This window comes from Pelodiscus sinensis, chromosome 3 (genome assembly GCF_052426305.1).
Source record: "Pelodiscus sinensis isolate ZL-2025 chromosome 3, ASM5242630v1, whole genome shotgun sequence".
NCBI lineage: Eukaryota > Metazoa > Chordata > Testudines > Trionychidae > Pelodiscus > Pelodiscus sinensis.
Genome location: NC_143054.1, coordinates 104,417,280 through 104,435,499, shown reverse-complemented (window position 1 = coordinate 104,435,499; position 18,220 = coordinate 104,417,280). Strand labels below are relative to the sequence as shown.

The 18,220-nt window shown below is 41.3% G+C and overlaps 1 protein-coding gene across 9 annotated transcripts in view; it reads right to left on the bottom strand.

Annotated features, from left to right (window-relative positions):
* UTRN (utrophin) overlaps positions 1-18,220 on the bottom strand; it is a 559,106-nt gene that overhangs the window by 326,363 nt on the left and 214,523 nt on the right. For 8 of the 9 annotated variants that reach the window (XM_075924350.2, XM_089777288.1, XM_075924351.2 and 5 more), the window contains 3 exons: positions 12,274-12,450; positions 7,907-8,095; positions 5,308-5,480 (listed from right to left, as the gene is read on the bottom strand). In XM_075924350.2, the coding sequence (XP_075780465.2) occupies positions 5,308-5,480; positions 7,907-8,095; positions 12,274-12,450 (539 nt within the window). The remainder of the gene's footprint in view (positions 1-5,307; positions 5,481-7,906; positions 8,096-12,273; positions 12,451-18,220) is intronic. The other variant, XM_075924354.2, reaches the window with a different exon arrangement.

The window sequence follows — 18,220 nt, the reverse complement described above, 5'->3', positions numbered from 1 at the left end:
AAATTAATTGTTCAACTTGATTTTTGCTCACAAAACCATGATTTCCTGCTGCCAGAAGCCTTGAAGAGTGCAGCTCATCCCTGTCCCACATTGCCTCTCTACCTCAAAGGCAGAGGGAGGCCTGCACACAATGGGTTCCACCAAATTTACTTCACAGTAAGTTTCAATCTTTTTTTTCTATTACTGCCACTTTTGAAGCATCATATTAGTGTTAAGCTTTAAGTTAAAAGGCAAAGATTTTCTCTGGCATGCAAAAGGTCAAGTGCACCAGCAGTAAAGATTAATGCAAATTATGTTTTCATACTAGCTAAACAGATGAGACAACAGGTTAAACAACAAAGGAGTGGGAAAGGGACTGGTGTGTCAAGGGAATGTGATATTGTAGTTAATGTGCAGTCCTGGATGCAATAGTCAAAATGACTGCTTGGAGTTTTCCCAGACAACGCAGACGGCCCTGCTGTAGAGAAAAATTGCTAGCAACATAAATGAGGTCTTGACCTTCTTGAGAAATTCTATGACCTCTGCTTAAAAGAGGATGTATAAAAAAGGTGTGATCTAAATATACTCTAGTTACTAAGAGGGAACATAACTCCCAATGTACAAAGTACTGCCCAGGAATATTTCAGTATGCACACTGTATTCTCTGTGTTGTTGCAAAATAATTTCGACCCATCAAAGGGTAAAACTTGGGAATGCCAGAAACCTGTAGCCAGGACCAGCACCTTATGGAAACAAGGGATGTAAGCACAACTAATTGACTAGTCACTTTCTCCCTCTTGCTGCCTCTGTTAGAAAGAGGCAGCAAGGGGGGAGGAAGGGAAAGAGGTGGGGCTGCTTGGAGGAACTGACTTAAAAGCCGGCTCCCCCAGTTCCAGCTCCATGGGAGGGGACATGGGTGCAGTGACGATGTTCCACCTTTGAAATGTACAAGAGTCCCTCCTGGGATTCACGTGCATTTCAAAACAGAAGCACCACATGGAGCTTGGGGCCAGTGGGAGACTCTGAGTCCACACAACATTTCAATCTTTGAAATGTACAAGAGTACCTTGTACACTGCTTGGTACTTCCACCTTTGAAATGTAGCAAGAGTCAGGTGGGCTGTTGCTATATTTCAAAGTGGAAGCGCCCTTATCGACTAATCAAATAGTCGATGGAAATTCCATCAACTGCAATGGCCAATGAACACAAGGCTGTATTAACAATGTCAGTAGCAGTCTGAAGGGATGTACCTGGCCACGAGGTCCCCCTCTGAAACTAGAGACAGAAACTGTTTATATTTCTCTGGCAACATGTCAACAAACTTTAAAATTGTAGACAAATTAATAAATATCTATTTAGACAAGAGACCAGCATTGTTAACCACTCTTCTTTCAAGAAAAATGGTACGGCAAGTCTTTTAACCATTTAAATCCGGTCTCTTGAATCCTTTGTTTTGGAATGGGACTGATGGAAATTACTCCTTAGTGGCCATGACCACCAAGAAATCAGAAATTGGATGAGGTAATAAAAATTATTTAAATCTCATTAATGAATTTGATACTGTCAACCCACTTGGCCTCAGAGATATATAGAGGTCTGCTACAGATCTTTCTGTCAGCTCCAGAAAGGCTCCATTGATAAAAAGAGCAACCTTTTCTGGGGACAGGAGTTGGTAAGATATCGCTTCCACGGATGCAGATATCCATAGATATTAAGCAATTATCGGTGAATTTGCAGGGCTCTACAAATAGAAATATGTCTGTCACCTGCACAGCTCTGAGCCTATCCATAACAGGGAAAGAGTCTTTCATGGCGCACACTGTTCGAATTTTTTTCCATAATAAATTCACCAGGTACCATATTATAACTAACTAAACTAAATTTACTACACGAAATACATTTATAATTTTTATACATCATCAGAATACTGAAAACTAGCTAACCAAAGCAAACACTAAGGAAAGCACCAACTCTCATCTTCTCACCTTCTATGTCTTCAACTGAGAGCAAGGGGCCCAGCGTTACTGCGGTCAAGTCTCCAAATCAAGTGCATTGGAGAGCATATTTTATATATAAAAAAGTTTTTTAGCCCAGACCTTAGCTCCCTTAACCGAAGGGGCAAAGGAGGATTCAGGGGCTAGGAGTGAAGGGTACACAGTGCAGGGATTAGGGGCACAGGAGGGAGGTACATTAGGCGCAGGACTTGGCAGGAAGGGAGGGTGGGGAGAATAGGGAGCCTATGGGGGACCAGGGGCAACTGATGGGGTACCACTACCACAAGGCCCAAGGACACCGAAATGCAGATTCACCCAGAGCACCATTTTCCCAAAGGCCAGCTCTGAGCATTGGCTCCAATTCAGTGAAGAACCAAGTGCATGCTTTATACCAGTGGTCACAAACCGGTTGATCAGGATCTACCGGTAGATCTTAGAGCCTCTGACAGGTGATCCTGACTAGTTTGCCTGGGAGGCTATCAAAAGCTGGCACTTCAGCTGCCCCTCCACATACTGCCCTGTGATCCTGCCCAGAGCCTCAGCACTGCCCCCTGGGAGCCTCCTGCTTGTTGTGCAGGTTGGGGGAAACAGAGGCCAGGGGTGCTGACATCATTCTGTCCCCCTCCCCTGTGCCCCATCTTCACAGAATGAGGAGGGTGGGGCCTTAGCGAAAGGGCAGGGTAGGGCAGGGATATTTGGGTTTCAGGTACATCCTGTACTGACTTTAAATCAAAAAGTGAGCTTGTGCTTTAAAAGGCTGGAGACCACTGCTTTATATCATACCTATTCAGCATGACAAATAAACATATGCATAACATAAAGCACATGCTTAAATCAAACTGAAGACAATGAAACTCAAGAACGTGCTTAAATGTTTGGCTGAATAGAGACTGACTTCAGCATGTACTCTGCTGCAACTGAGCCTTCTTTTAGGGTTAAATCAACTAGCAGAGTAGGTCAGCACAAGAGCCAAACCATCCCATTACAAATCAAATTGCCATTGCAACCTGTAAAAATGAAAACAAAGGCCAACAATTCAGCTATTTTGGCCTCTTGGCAGACACTGAAAACTCTGATATGTCTGTTGAAACCTGTGAAAATGCAAAAGAGTAATGAACTTAAACATGTTATCTATATTCCACTTTAAAAGTGTATTAACAGGGAAGTTAGTATACTTTAAGCCTTTGTATCGTAGGGACCCAGGCTATTTGAAGTCATACCAACCAAAATTATAGCTATTGCCATACACACTGTGGAAACAGATCTCAGTGTTTTTTTATTTATAAAAATATGGGGGAAGTGTTAAAAATAGCAGTTTAGAAATCAGAAAGTTATGTAGTATTTTAGTTTAAAAATCCCAAGTCTGATGACCACTTCTGAGTAAAAAAGCTTGTTTAACAGTAACTTAATTCTAAAAGTTCATACATTTCAGAGGTTAATTTACATTCAATAAACCAGTTAGGAAAATGGTTAAGAAAATCTGTTGTGGGTGAGGCAGGCAGAAGAGCAGGCCTCAGATGACCTGGGGAGGTGAAAAGAAGGCCCTTGGTGGGCTGAGGGGGAAGCCAGAGAATGGAAGGGGGGAGGGGAAGAGAGCAGGCTCCAGATGGGCTGTCAGGGGTATCTGGAAGATCATGTCTGGGTAGGATAGGAGGGTGGCTGCGGGGAGCAGGTCCCAAGCAGGCTGGGGAGATGGTGAAAGAGCAGGCCCTGGGAAGGCTGAAAAGTTTGTTGGTTGGGGAGAAGAGTATAGAAATCACAGTGCTTAGTAGCAAATGTTAGCAGCATCAGGCCCCTTCAGTTTACTTTAACAGTAGCTTCCTGGTTTCCATTTGCACATTTTCACCATTTAACAGCATAGTGGAAACTTATAACAACGGTCAGTGCATTTAAAAAATATAGCAGTTTTGTAAGTGAAAATCGACTGTAACAAACAGCCACTAAATTATCTTTTAAATGTAAAACAGCCTTGGACACAATAATAGGAGTTTTAAGATTTTTAATAGAATTACAAACCTTCATATTTGCTGAATGAAAATACATGAAACTTAACATGTATTAAAAAAAACCATATTTCTAACAAGATTAGATAATAAGAAAAATTTAAAGTAGCTGAAAATGTATTATTGTTCATGGTAAAGAAAACATAGGAGATTTCATCTGTTTTCTTATACGTTTATTTATTCTTTAATGTTCACTCAGCTGCAAACAATTTCTTAGAACATAAGAATACTAGGTCAGACCAAAGGTCCATCTAGCCCGGTTATTCAGTCTGCCAACAGTGGCCAATGCCAGGTGCTCCAAAGAGACTGAATAAAACAGGTCATCATCAAGTGATCCCTTCCCTATTGCCCATTCTCAGTTTCTAACAGACACACACCGTCTGTGACCACCCCATATTTTCTACTACAGTCACATTTCAATGTAATAACATTTACAGCTTCACAGATTATTGCTGTTTATTGTAGTACTGTGCACATGACAGTGTATAGTATTTTACATACACACATGTAAACACATGCGAACGCACACACGCACACACACGCACACACCCCTATATAAATATTTATTAGGGATTTTAAAATACACGTTTACAAAAACAAATATAACTTCTGGAAATTTCAGCGGAGCAGGCAGCAAGTGGGAGCTGGTGCTCATGGGAAGCCAGATTTTAAGCCAGCTCCCAGAAATCACCGGATTCTTCCTCCCATTCTCCCCTACCATCCCCTAGTCGTATCAGAGGCAGAAGAGCACTGGTGGTGAGCAGTTGGCTCAGCAGAAGCCGGTATGTATGGGACGCCAGCTTGAAAGCCAGCTCCCTGTGTGTGTCAACTCCTGCCAAACCCCCCTTCCTCCCTGCATTGGTGCCTCTCTATAAGTGGCAGCAGCGCAGGAGGGGGGTGCAGATGGCTCTGCAGGAGCTGGTGCCCACGGGGAGCAAGTTTTTAAGCTGTCTCCCTCCCGCTCCCGGCCATTGCTGCCTCTGTGCTCCCCCAATGCTCCCCATATGCACTGGCTCGCGCCTCCCCTCTGCTGCTTCTGATACAGATGCAGAGGGGCGGTGTGGGTGGATGGGTGTGTGTAATTATACAGGTTAACCAATGAACCCAGACTTATCGTTCAACCTCGTACACATTAATAAAATAACAAAAATGTTTATATGACGGTGTTAAATAAGAGCATTACATTATGTTCAAAATTATTTTGCAGCACCAAAATAGAAAACATTCTGATTAAACTGAAGTTCTTTGTAAAAAAGTTCTAATTCTACAAACATAAAACATTTACCCATATTCACATTCAAATATATTTCTAGAAAAAAAAATAGACTTACCACTTCTTATCATTGTACATCCTATTAATTCTGTCCCACTCTGCATTCAGCTGTGTTAGTGCATCTCCTATTTGAATAGATTCAGGTCCAGATGCTTCCAGTATAACATCAGGTTGTTTCTCGTGAATGACTGCAATCTGGTCCCCAAGTCTGTCCAAAATGTCTTTTATATTCTACAAGCACAATGATGGCACCAACACATTAGTAAAGTCAACCTCAGTGGGAAATAAGAAAGGTCAATAGTCATTTCAAAAAAACATTTCAAAAACTGCCAGTTGAGCATCCATAAATGGAAGACTCCAGCTGTCATCGGAAGAGCATCACCAGCGAATAAGTTAAATCAACAATTAGTTAAATCAAGTTAAATCAATTGCACCTTTTTAATAATCTATCATCTCCACAAGTTTGTAAGAGGATAACATATATATTTATAGGTTTTTGAGTTAAGGAACATGATGTACTATTTTATTAGCATTAGAATGAACTTCACTTTTTCTCTTATTCTTTTGAGCTGAGATTGCACTTGCAATATTCTGAAGTTGATTTTTCTCTTTCTTCCTCTTCTTATAAAAACTCTCTTTGAAATCTCATATGGAGTAGTTTAAATTAGGGATAATAGCGTGTAATTGGTTACACTATTAACCAATAAGCCTAGGCTTATCATTTAATCAAAATGACTACATGCAACCCATCCCCTGCTGCGGGGAAGGGAGCAAGAGAGGAGAAGGTGAGAGCCGGTTTCCTTGGGGTACCAGCTTTTAAGCCAGCTCCCACAATGCAACCTCCCCTCCCTCCACTGCCTCCCACAGAAGCAGCAGCATGGGGGGAGGCAGACCCAATGCTCTGGGAGAACTGGTATGTAAAGAGCTGGTGAGTCACACGTTACTAGTTTTCCCCCTTGTTTCCAGCTGCTCTTATAGCACTTTGCAAAACAGCACTAGGACATGTATATAAGGAGCAGGCAACAGGCAGAAGCAGCAGTCAGCCTACCTACCTCTGTTAGGGGTCATGGTTACAACAGTAGATATGGTAAGAGGGTAGGAGTAACATGGTAGCAAGAAAGCTTGTACAGTGAATGGGGAACATCAGATGGCAAAAAAAAAAAAAAAATCATGGGACAGACATATAGGTGGGACAAGAAAATAAATAAAAAATAAAAGGAAACCAGATATAAATTTCAGAAGTTTCAAAACTTTCAAAGTAAATGGTTCTCAATATCTAAATCACGTCTGAAAATGAAACTCAGGTGCTTCTGAAAAATTGTACGCAGCAAGTAAAAAACAAGGATTAACAAATTGTGAGAGTAGTTCCATTGATTTCAGTTGGGATGACTTACGTTCTTAGGTGCATTACTGAATTGGGATGGGAATATTTTCATGTTTAAGGTTAAGCATGCACGTTGCTTACTCAAACACATATCTGCATTAAGCTCAGCTGTAAATAAATACTTTTCCAAATCAGGAAAGCCGCACTGTGACAGCTCAGCTGATCGTCGGCACAGCAGGCGAGTCAAGACACAGATCGGTCTACAAAGGAAGCCTTTGTCAACTGCTCCTGTAAACCTCAGTTCACGATGCATAAGGGAGCAGTTAAAGGTTTTCCTTGTCGACCCATCCACGTCTTGACTTGCGTGCTGTGCCGACGATCAGGTGAGCTGGCACAGCGCGGCAGCCATTTTTATTTTCATGAAGCTGTGGATGTTTAAATCCCCGCTTCATTGACTATGTCGGGTAGCCTATTTTACATGCCTCTGTTGACAGAGGCATGTAGTCTAGACATACCCTGAGACTGCGTCTAGACTGGCAAGTTCTTCCGCAAAAGCAGCTGCTTTTGCAGAAAAACTTGCCAGCTGTCTACACTGGCCGCTTTGAATTTGCGCAAGAACACTGACGATCTAATGTAAGATTGTCAGTGTTCTTCCGCAAATACAATGACTCTCCCGTTCAGGAGAAAGCCCTCTTGCGCAAATGCTTTTGTGCAAGAGGGCCAGTGTAGACAGCTGAGAACCGTTTTGTGCAAAAAAGCCCCGACGGCAAAAATGGCGATCGGGGCTTTCTTGCGCAAAACCGCGTCTAGATTGGCACGGACGCTTTTCTGCAAAAAGTGCTTTTGCGCAAAAGCGTCCGTGCCAATCTAGACGCTCTTTTCCACAAATGCTTTTAATGGAAAAACTATTCCATTAAAAGCATTTGCGGAAAATCATGACATTCTAGACTTAGCCTTAGAGTCCCTCTCCCTCCCACTCTCCCGGGCTCCCTCTTAGATTCTGATCACACTATGTAAATATCTGGAATCCCTGTACTAGTCAACATTTTGAACAGACAACTATAAAATTTCACTAAAAGAAAACAACTACTTCTCTACTTGCCATTTCAAATCTGAGTGCTCCCAATTGAGAGAAAATATGCACTGGCACCTGACAGTTACGATGGCTACAGTGAGGAAGGACACAAGTATGATTTATTTATTATTTTCTAAACGCTATATCTTGAACCAGATACTACTACACAAGTAAAAAGTGTAACCACTGAATAATTTTTTTTTGTTTTCATCCCTATTTGCTGCTCTTTTTGCAATACAATACTTAATTTTGCAATACCTTTAATGAGTCTTCCTGAGTAGAAAAGTCCTCATAGACATGAGTGTTCAGCTCTGGTGCATTCAGCAACAGTTCAACATCAGCCATGGCCAGCAAAACTCTGTTAATTTCAACGAGGTATTCAGTAGGGAAGGGAGAGGTCCTACTTCCAGATGGATACTTGCTTTTTAACCTCAGAGCAGGGATGGGCTACAGAAACATAAAAGGTCATTTAATTATTTATTCGTCTCAATTTAATGCACTGTGGGAAAAGGAAAATGATAAACAAAAGGCCATTGTTACAAATGAAAAAATCCTACTACATTAGGCATTTTCTAAATTAAAAAACAAGAAAAAAAAAGTTTCTTCTATTCAACTCAAATTACCCAGCGAGACTTCAAGGTTGTGACTGTTCATACCAGAAATTAATTTTTTTAGTAATCCTTTTTAAAAAAGATATTTTAGTTCTCACACCAACATTTTCAGACCTCTTGCCAGAAGGTTCAACACTTTACCTCCCTGGACTCATGTTTACAAGAAAAACAGATACAGAAGATAGTCTCTGTTTTTCTGGTTGTCAGCACTTTACTGAAAAGACAACTGAGAGTTGTAAATTTACTCCAACACATCCCACCATTTTTTCCCAGTCTTCTTGGCACTTTTTGCTCCCAAAAGTATTTTTAAATATCCTCTCATACATCTTAATCTTTCCATGAGATGATAAAGGCCCTACAGAAAGTAAAAGCATGTGAGCACTTTCCCAGCAAGTATTAAATAATATTGCTGAAAGGTGCTTACATGGTTTCCAGCATCATAATTGGCACCGCATTTTCCCATATCATGGCAAAACATTGTGCAACTGAGTGCCTTGTTTGTACACGTACAGGATCCACTCATTTTGCAGCCACGAGAGTGTAGCTTCTGGAATCATCTGACGTGACTCCTACAGACAAGAATCTGTGTGGGTGAGTACCCAATAGCAGACAGGGAAGCACTGAATAGGGATGTAAAATTTTGATTATGTGGCTAATCAAATAGCCAACGCAATTTTCATCGACTATTGGATTAGCTGATAAGGGCACTTTCACCTTTGAAGTATAGCAACAGCCCCAGGGTTGTTGCTACACTTCAAAGACAAAAGCACTGTGGGGAACAAGGGTATATTATCCACACGGTGTTTCAAAGCGGCAATGCCTCAAAGACTCTACATGGCACTGCCTCTTTGAAGAACCCCCATCACCCCCTCTCCCCGCCCCCCACTTGTTGCCTCTTTCTGATAGAAGCAGCAAGGGGGAGGGAGGTGCAAGCAACTAGTCGACTAGCCTGTTGACTATCCGATAAGCATTCAGTCGTTCACATCCCTAGCACTGAAGGTGGTAAAATGTAGCTTTCTTCTATGGCACATCCTAGAGACTGACAAAAAATGTAGATGGTATCATGAGCTTTTACTATCTACAATTTTCGTTAGTCTCTAAGGCGCTGCAGAACTAGTGATGTTAAATATCAAGTAATTGAATAGGCGATTAACCTCATGAATTCTTATCAGTTAGCCGACTATTCTATAGTTCCTGCGCATGGGGCCGGCAGCCAGTGTACTCTCATCCACTCCCAAGGACCCCGCTGCCACTCTGCACCACGGCCTCTGAATCAGAGGCAGCAGCACGGGGGGCACGTGGAGGCTCGTCACAAGGGGAAACAATTTAAAAAACAGTTCCCCTCGCGTGCCGGTTGCCTCTGATACAGAGGCAGCAGTGCAGGGTGGCAGCAGCCCCTGTTGCGTGGGGAGGGAGGAGCTGTGCTCCTGGACCCGGCTCAAGCCAGAACTGAGCCAGGATCCCTGCCCACCTGGCTCCTAATATACTTTAAATGCAGAGCCATGGTGCGGATAGGTCCCAGATCAAGCACGAGCCAGACCACTAAAAAATGTGTCGGCAAGGGGAGGAGGGGGAGGAATATGTGTAGTCTATAGCATTAACCGATAAGCTTTTGCTTATCAGTTAAATCAACTACACTATTATATCCCTATGCAAGACCATTCTTCCCCCCTGCCCCCGACCCAGTTATAGACTAACACGGCTACACCTCGGATTTGTATGTCATCTATATCACATGCCATAGATGTTACTGGTGAGGTTCCTGGAAGTTAGCTACAGGTAGCTTAAGCTACACCAAATGCAATAATCACGGTATCTGAAACAGAATTTCCATGAGCCAAAAAATCCTGGAAATGATTTCCTGTTGCAAACACTTATTAACAGACACTGTATTGCCATCTCTGAAAACACCAGAGATTTAACATCAACTATACAATCTAAAATATTGTAGTGATCATTCACTGCTTCACTTGGTGTATGTTTAACACATTACCATGGTTACATGAGGCAAATGAGTTGACAACACTGCATGATGGCACATAAGTATCAGACATCTATACTGATTGCAAGTTCCGTTGTGTTTTGATCAATTTCTTTGCTAAGCCATCTGGTGAGGAGATAGAAGAGTTCTCCCTTATACGTAAAAGTTGGTGTCAGCTTGATGAAGTACCTGGAGAACCTGTGTTCTACTTGAATTCCACTTTGATGCTCATTCCACTTGTACTTTTATAACACACTACAGCCTCACACTAGGTAATTTGTTAGAAGACTGCAGATAGGGAGTGGGGGGCACGGGTGAGTAAACTGATGCAGAGTATAATCTTCTAAAATGTGTTCTTTTTAATGACAGTAGTAGCGAGAACATCAGTAACTTTAGTAATGAATTTAATATTGCCTCTAATGAATTTTGCAGACATATTGAATAGATCACTCCTAACATTAATACTAAGTAGTGCTGCCAATTACAGTACCATGATGGTAGAAACACTTAGTAGAAGCATTCATCTAAATTTTCATCCTATGTCTTCCATTCCATATATAAACCATGAGAAAAATTCAAATTCACTCCAAAATACTCGTCCATGGATTCAGTTCCTGATGTCAAGGAAGTAGGTGCTGCAGGAGCTCTTGAAGAGGCACCGCCGATGGATCCAGCCATGGAGGCCAGTCAGCAAGGGGCTGCAGGAGAAGCCCCCAGTATGGAGGGAAGACAGGGAGAGGACTACATGGAAGAGTCTGGTAGGAAGAATTATACTCTGGGAGCTCAGCGTGCTTCATTGGGATTCCTGAAAGTCCAGTGGTGGACCACTCCACTGCCAATAGGGCCCTGGGTTGGGATCTGGTGGAGAGGGCGGACCTGGCTCCCCTTACTCCCTCTTCACCAAACCCACGAGGGAACCAACACCCATTTTTACTGACCCTAGCCACTAGGCTACACTGCTCTGAGACACACATATAGGGGCTTAAAATAATAAGAATTGCCATACTGGATTAAACCAAAGGTTCATGTAGCCCAGTATCCTGTGTTCCAACTGTGGCCAATACTAGGTGGTCCAGAGGAAACGGACAGGTCTTGTGATCCACACCCTCTTGCCCAGCCCCAGTTTCTGGCAAACAAAGGCAAGAGACACCATTCCTGCACATCCGGCTAATAAACACTGAAGGAACGATCCTCCATGAATTCACCTCGTTCTTTTCTGAACTCTGCCATGGTCTTGGCCTTCACAAGATCCTCCGGTAAGGAGTTCAAAAGATCAACTGTGCATTGTTTGAAGAAATACTTTGTTTATTTTAAACTGACTGCCTATTGTAGTCATTTCATGATCCCCTAGTTCTTGCACTTCCTTATTAAGTTTCTCCATACCCATCATGATTTTGTAGACTTCTATCATATCATATATATCAGCACTGGCCTTTGATATATCATCACAATAGCTCATAGGCACTGCTAGAAAAAGACAACATTGGTGCACATGCTCATTGTAGTATCAGATGCAGAAAATTGAGAAGTAGTACATGTGCATGCTACCATTTTCAAAGTGTCCTTAGATGTTCACTTTGTTCACATGCTTTATTACTTCACCAACTTTAGCAATTTAATTCTGAAGACAAAGGACCAGCTCTTTCTTCTGCAGCCACACAACTCCTCTCCCTGGACTTGTAAACTTGTGTGCTTCTGCTGCAGAAGGAATGGGGAGTTTCTTGAGATCATCTGCCAAACTCAGAGCCTCTCTCTTTGCAGATCTTTCCTCAGCAGTGGAAGAAGACTGGGAATAAACAGATGCCTTGAAATCATGCAAGGCCACTAAGCTGCATCAAGTCCATGCTGTGGTTCTGCATCTACCTCCGCAGCAGTGCATGAAGGATGCTACAAATTATTGCAGTGTACATGCCAGAACGCTCTGTCCAAACGTCTGGATTTCACTTAAATGGTTCTTTTTATTTATGTTTCTGTCCTGCAGCATTACAGCATACAATTGTTTACCTTCCATTAGGAGAGGGGAAAAAACGTACCTGGGGTTTGAATTGCATCTGTTGGCATACAGCAAACTGGCTTTCAACTTGTTGCCAGCGTTGACACACATTGGTATGTTCTGCTTCCCCAATTGGGCCATAGTGAGGCAGGTTGCTGCTCCTCTTCTGCAACGCAATGAATTGCTCCCGATGTTGTTCGAGCTCCTGAAGCAGTTCCTGCAGAGTAGACTCAATTACAGCTTCTGAAATCCCTGAAAACTTATTTCCTCCTTTTCATACAGCATTCTGCATGGGTTCTCTATGCATATTACTACAGCACTGCCTTGAACGTGGAAACACAGAACAAACAATGCCTGGGGAGGAACAGGCACTTCTGCCTCACATAATTATGACCCATGCAACTTGATTCACTCCAACTAAATATCATATAAGCCTGGTGTTGTGAGATTTTTAAAATCATAAGCTCGGACGTTTGGTACCCAACCTTTTTATCATAAGCACTAAAAGATAAAAGCAAATCAAAGAGTAAGTGGAAGAGCTATTGCTTTGGGAGACTTGACTAGATGACGCAATTGCCTTTTCCATCTTTAGTTTTATTGCTGAAGGGGAACATTTCTTAAACATTTTGACCCAGATACTCTCAAAAGGTACCAAAGGAGTGCAAGCCTTATTCCTATCAAGAGAGATAAGCACCTATACCTTTGAGGATCTTGGCATCTCTCTCTTTATAAAACACATATCTTCAATAGCATTCAGAGCATATATTTTATATCATTGGTTCCCAACCTTTTTTAAACCACAGAGCAGCAAACCCATTCACAAACTTCTGGCAAACGGGTAACATTTTTATTTGCATATTCAATATGCAAATAATGAATATGCAGATATGCAAATATAATGTTACCAGTCACCAAGGGTCTGCCACACAGCAGCTGACTTCAGCTCCAGCAGTCACCATGTGGCAGACAGCTGCCAGAGCTGAAGCCGGCTGTTTGCAGCAGCTCTAGGGACTGGAACTGAGGTAAACTGCAGTGGAGTAGGGCCTGCCCAGCCCAGCCCAGCCAGGATCACCTTGCCAAGGGCAGGAGGCTTCTCCAGCAGCCCCTTGCCCACGGTTTGATACACATTTTAACTAGTTAACTTTTTAAATAATATTTGACTTCCCTAGTTGATTGGAGAAATCCAAAGTTTCAAACCACTCTTGCCATACCCACCAAATTATGGTAACAGGCTTTTTTTAATTGAGTATTAAGATTACTCAGTTTTACCTGCTCATCTGAACTAAATCAATGCCATTAGGGAGTGCACAAATTTTTTATTTAACTACTGCAAAAGGAAATACTTACAAAAACCTTTGGATTCTGTAAATGTGAGCAAGATGAATAACAACAACAACAGAGTAAAAGGAAACGTGGGGAGATACAAGTAACATTTTCTCATTGTTAAGTAACAGCCTTTGATGTGTGTGTTATGACCCAATTAAATGTCAACAACAGTTTATCAGAAAGAGAACATGTGGGTGCCAGCAGCAAATTCCCATCCAATCTGTAAAATGATCACTTGCTCATGTCAAATAATTTACTAGAGCTTGGGGGTGAGTAATCTCAAAAAAGTTTAGACCACTAATTTCCTCCTGTAATTTAAGGATTAATTTCCCTTTATCCCAGCTAAATTATGGGATATGGCAAGGTGGGAAGAAAATCTAAATGAAAAGCATTCTATTGAAATTGAAAATGATTTTTAAAAAATCTCTTTACACTGAAGATCCAATCAGAAAAAAAAAAAGCTCAGGGAAATTTTTAGGAAAGCTACAAACTTCTGATTCATGCTTCTCCAGACAATATGTATTTTAAAGAAACTTTGTTTCTGTATGAGTAGGCATACAGTAGGGACTCATAGCATATCATCCATATTCAGGAAAAACTATCAGCCATTCTATAAAGTAAGCATACGTGATCTTAAGTGAGTAGAGTTTATTTCATACCCAACAAAACTACACATTCATCGAGTGTCTAAATCTCCCCTTTCCTAGTCCCTTGTTAGAAGTTACCCTTTTTTTTTTTTAATACTAGGTAGTGCTACCTGAAACCCAAGCCTAAGCTTTCTTCCCAGGCTCTGTTAATCCTAAAGTTGTTTGCCTCAAATGCATCCATTTCAAATGTTAGCTCCCTTTTTTTGAGGGCTTAGCTAAATATGCAACTATGAGGTACCTGCAACAGAGAGACAGCAAAACTCACCTAACACTGTTCAATCGGGATCCAACCAGGAGTTGGAGTATATCAGGCAAACACTGACAGCTTAGCAGACAGTTGTTTCAGGTCTCTAAATTGGGATACTTCCAGGCAATTTTTTTTCTTTTATGCATAGAAAACCCTTTCTGAGGTCACAAGCACATGTGGAATCAACATTTTTGCTCTTTTTTGTGGAGGGATTAAATATTTTATCCGGCAACATCTACCTTCCGCTGATGTCAGCTCCAGCCCTGGGCAAGCTGATGGTGGCTGCCTGGCTGATTCTGCGGCGGGTGGCTCTAATTCCAGCTCCAGCACATAGCAGGTTACATGGTGGCTGCCCTGCTGCTCACACCCTGGCCACAGATTCAGAGCAAGCCATCCGCCTCTACCAGCTCCAGCCATAGGGAAGCTGGTGATCCACCTCCCTAATTTCAGCTGATACGAGCTCCAGCCCTGTGCAATCTGGTGGTGGCCACCCAGCTGCTCCCAGGGATTACCTCACAGGAATTCTATGGCAACCGAGTTCATTTTGACTGATCCTTCTTGGGAGCACAAGTCCGCACTTCAGAAATGTGGACAGTCCCTAAAAAAAAGCCTCAAGGGACATTCTTGCTGGCAAGAGATCAAGATCATTCAACTAAGCAGAAAAAAAAACCACATGCCACACGAACATAATCTCTGGAAGTTTTACTCACTAGTCAAAGTTCATCTCAGTAAGAAAAGTCTCATGGGCAGAATGGTATGAAGTGGTCAGCATGGTGTTTTAGACCATTACATTCAAACTGCTCATTCCTCTCTCTAAAACCAGCTGATTGAACAATATTGATTATAGATAGAAACTAGATGATATTTTCAAATAGAGTAACTAATGGTGAGCTACCAACCACATGAAAATTATGATCTATCAACGTTCGTGATTTGTACACATAATACATTTCTATGTGATCTTTTATGTTCAGTAGCCACCATAAAAAATTACGAAGTCATTTTTTTTATCTAGTGCAGGTTTCCCAGCCTATGGGTCGCCATTACATTTCAAAAGGGTTGCCAGGTGTCCCCCCAAGTGGCTCTTAAGGAGCCACTCACACATTTTTTGAATTGCCCTGGATCACCAAGTCTTCCTGAATTGGCAAAATGGGTTCCCATTTGGAAAAGGTTGGGAACCGCTGATATAATGTCTTTGATTCAGGAAAGCACCCTCTTCAGCAAAGCACTTGAGCTGAGTCACCTTAGTAATCAATACATCTGTTTTGCCAGTACTGAAGTCACATGCATTCTTATACCATATTGTACCCCACAGCCCTCCTCCCACTGCGCATTCATAGATGCATGGACTTCCCGCTCACACTATTTACTCCAGAAATTACTGCATGAGGTAAGGCAAGTCAAAGATATACAAGCTCTGAAGGTTGCAGAGGTGCCTTTTACTGATTTCTCAGGGAAAATTCCATTATCCTGTCAACAATGTCCTTTTGTAAAAAAAAAAAAAAAAAAAAAAAAATTAGTCTTTGAAGAGTCCTTTGTCAGGGAAGAGAGACCTGCATCAAGGAAGCTGGGTTGCTTGATGCCTGTTTTGCTTCACTTGTCACTAAAAAGGTTAATGACAACCCAATACTCAACCCAATTAATTTTAACAACCAGAGAGAATGAATGCAAGCCAAAATAGGGAAAGAACACATTAAAGAACGTTTTGGTAAGTCAGATGTATTCAAATCAGCAGGGCCTAATGAAATTCATCTTAGTGCACTTAAGGAACTAACTGAAACAAGATTGGCACCATTAGCAATTATCTTTGAGAACTCCTGGAGGATGGTAGAGGTACCAGAAGACTAGAGAGAAGGGCAAACACAGTATCTCTCTTTAAAAGGGGGAAAACAGGGAGGAATTATAGAGAAGTCAGCCTAACTTCAACATCTGAAAAGATACTGGAGTAAATTACGTAATAATTTATAAGCACCTTGAGGATAATAGAGTTATAAAGAATAGTCAGCATGCATTTGTCAAGAACGTATTATGCCAAACAAACTTAATTTCCTTCTTCGATATACTTTGATTTCAGAAAAGTTTTGGACATACTTCCACATGACAATCTCATAAGCAGATGAGGGAAACATGGTGTAAACAAAATTACTAAAACAGCACTCAAAGAATAGTTACCAATGAGTCCATCACTAAAGTCCCACTGGTCTTTCAGGTACATAAGAGAAGCTTAACTTAAAATGTCCCTCTAAAGGAGATTACCATTAGTGGTAATCAGAAACCTTGATGTAACTATCAGGATATACAAAGCAGTTAAGGAGATCAGAACCTGCTCTTTTAACAGTATAGCTGTCAGCGGTGGCTGATGCAACGGGGTACTGTATCTCTGAATGATATGTATTATATTAGTATTTCATCTTGTATGGGTTGTATTCTGAGCATGAACATTCCCCATGGTCCTGGGTTTAAAAGTTAGAGTAGTCATAAGGAGATTGACTAGTTCTAATTATGAAGCTCCGTAATCAGAAATTCAGAACTAACCTGACAGGCTGCCTAGCCCCTAAACTTATCCAAGAAATTATCTACTGCGCCACAGGACTTTTCATTGCTATTGCCATAAATACTAGAAGGATGAAAAGAAGAAACAGAAAAAATACGGTAAAAAATTTTATCCTCAGCATTTAAACAAACATCTCTGGACAGGACCTAAATCAATCAATAGCGTCTGAACACAAAGTCCTTACAAATTAGTTGGGAACATCTAGCTGTTTGGGGATCTAATTATGGCACACAATGTAACTCTCATAAGTAATATGAGTCACCCTTCGTAGTTAAATATTAAGTCTTAGACAAAAACTGTCTTAAAAGAATTATGAGGTTACAAAGTGAAGTGTTCAAAAGTTTGTAGATGGCAAAATGTAAGTTGCTTATGCAACCTAAACTGTGCTCTCTTTTGCAAGTGCCTCGATACCAGTGTTTTTTACATGATCACATACTCAGAGGTTTCCCTAACACAGTGCAGGGCCCAGGATAAATCAAGCTTCCCTCCTCTCCCCCTACGAGTATCGAATAATACAAAGCATCACAATCGTAGTGATTTTTATGCTACGTTGAGTACATGTGAGTATAGAAACTTAATGCAAAATGTTCAAGAAATAGTACTCTCCAAGCGTAAAGAGAAATTATTTCATATGTTTAATATTAAGGTTTCATTTTTATATTCCACTGAATTACAGAATATACATCTTTCATTAATATTAGCACACAATCCAGCAAAGTCATTGCTTAATGACTTCTTCGTTTCAGTCTTCACCGAGAAGTCTGAAGGAATGCCTAACATTGTGAATGCTACTGGGAAGAGGGTAGGTTTAGAAGATAAAATAAAAAAAAAGAACAAGTTAAAAATCACCTAGAAAAGTTAGATGCCTGCAAGTCACCAGGGGCTGATGAAATGCATCCTAGAATACTCAAGAAGCTGGTAGAGGAGGTATCTGAGCCTCTAGCTATCATCTTTGGAAAATCATGGGAGACAGGAGAGATCCAGAAGACTGGAAAAGGGCAAATATAGTGCCCATTTATAAAAAGGGAAATAAGAACAACCCAGGAAACTACAGACCAGTTAGTTTAACTTCTGTGCCAGGGAAGATAATGGAGCGAGTAATTAAGGAAATCATCTGTAAACACTTGGAAGGTGGCAAGGTGATAGGGAACAGCCAGCATGGAATTGTAAAGAACAAATCATGTCAAACCAATCTGATAGCTTTCTTTCTTGT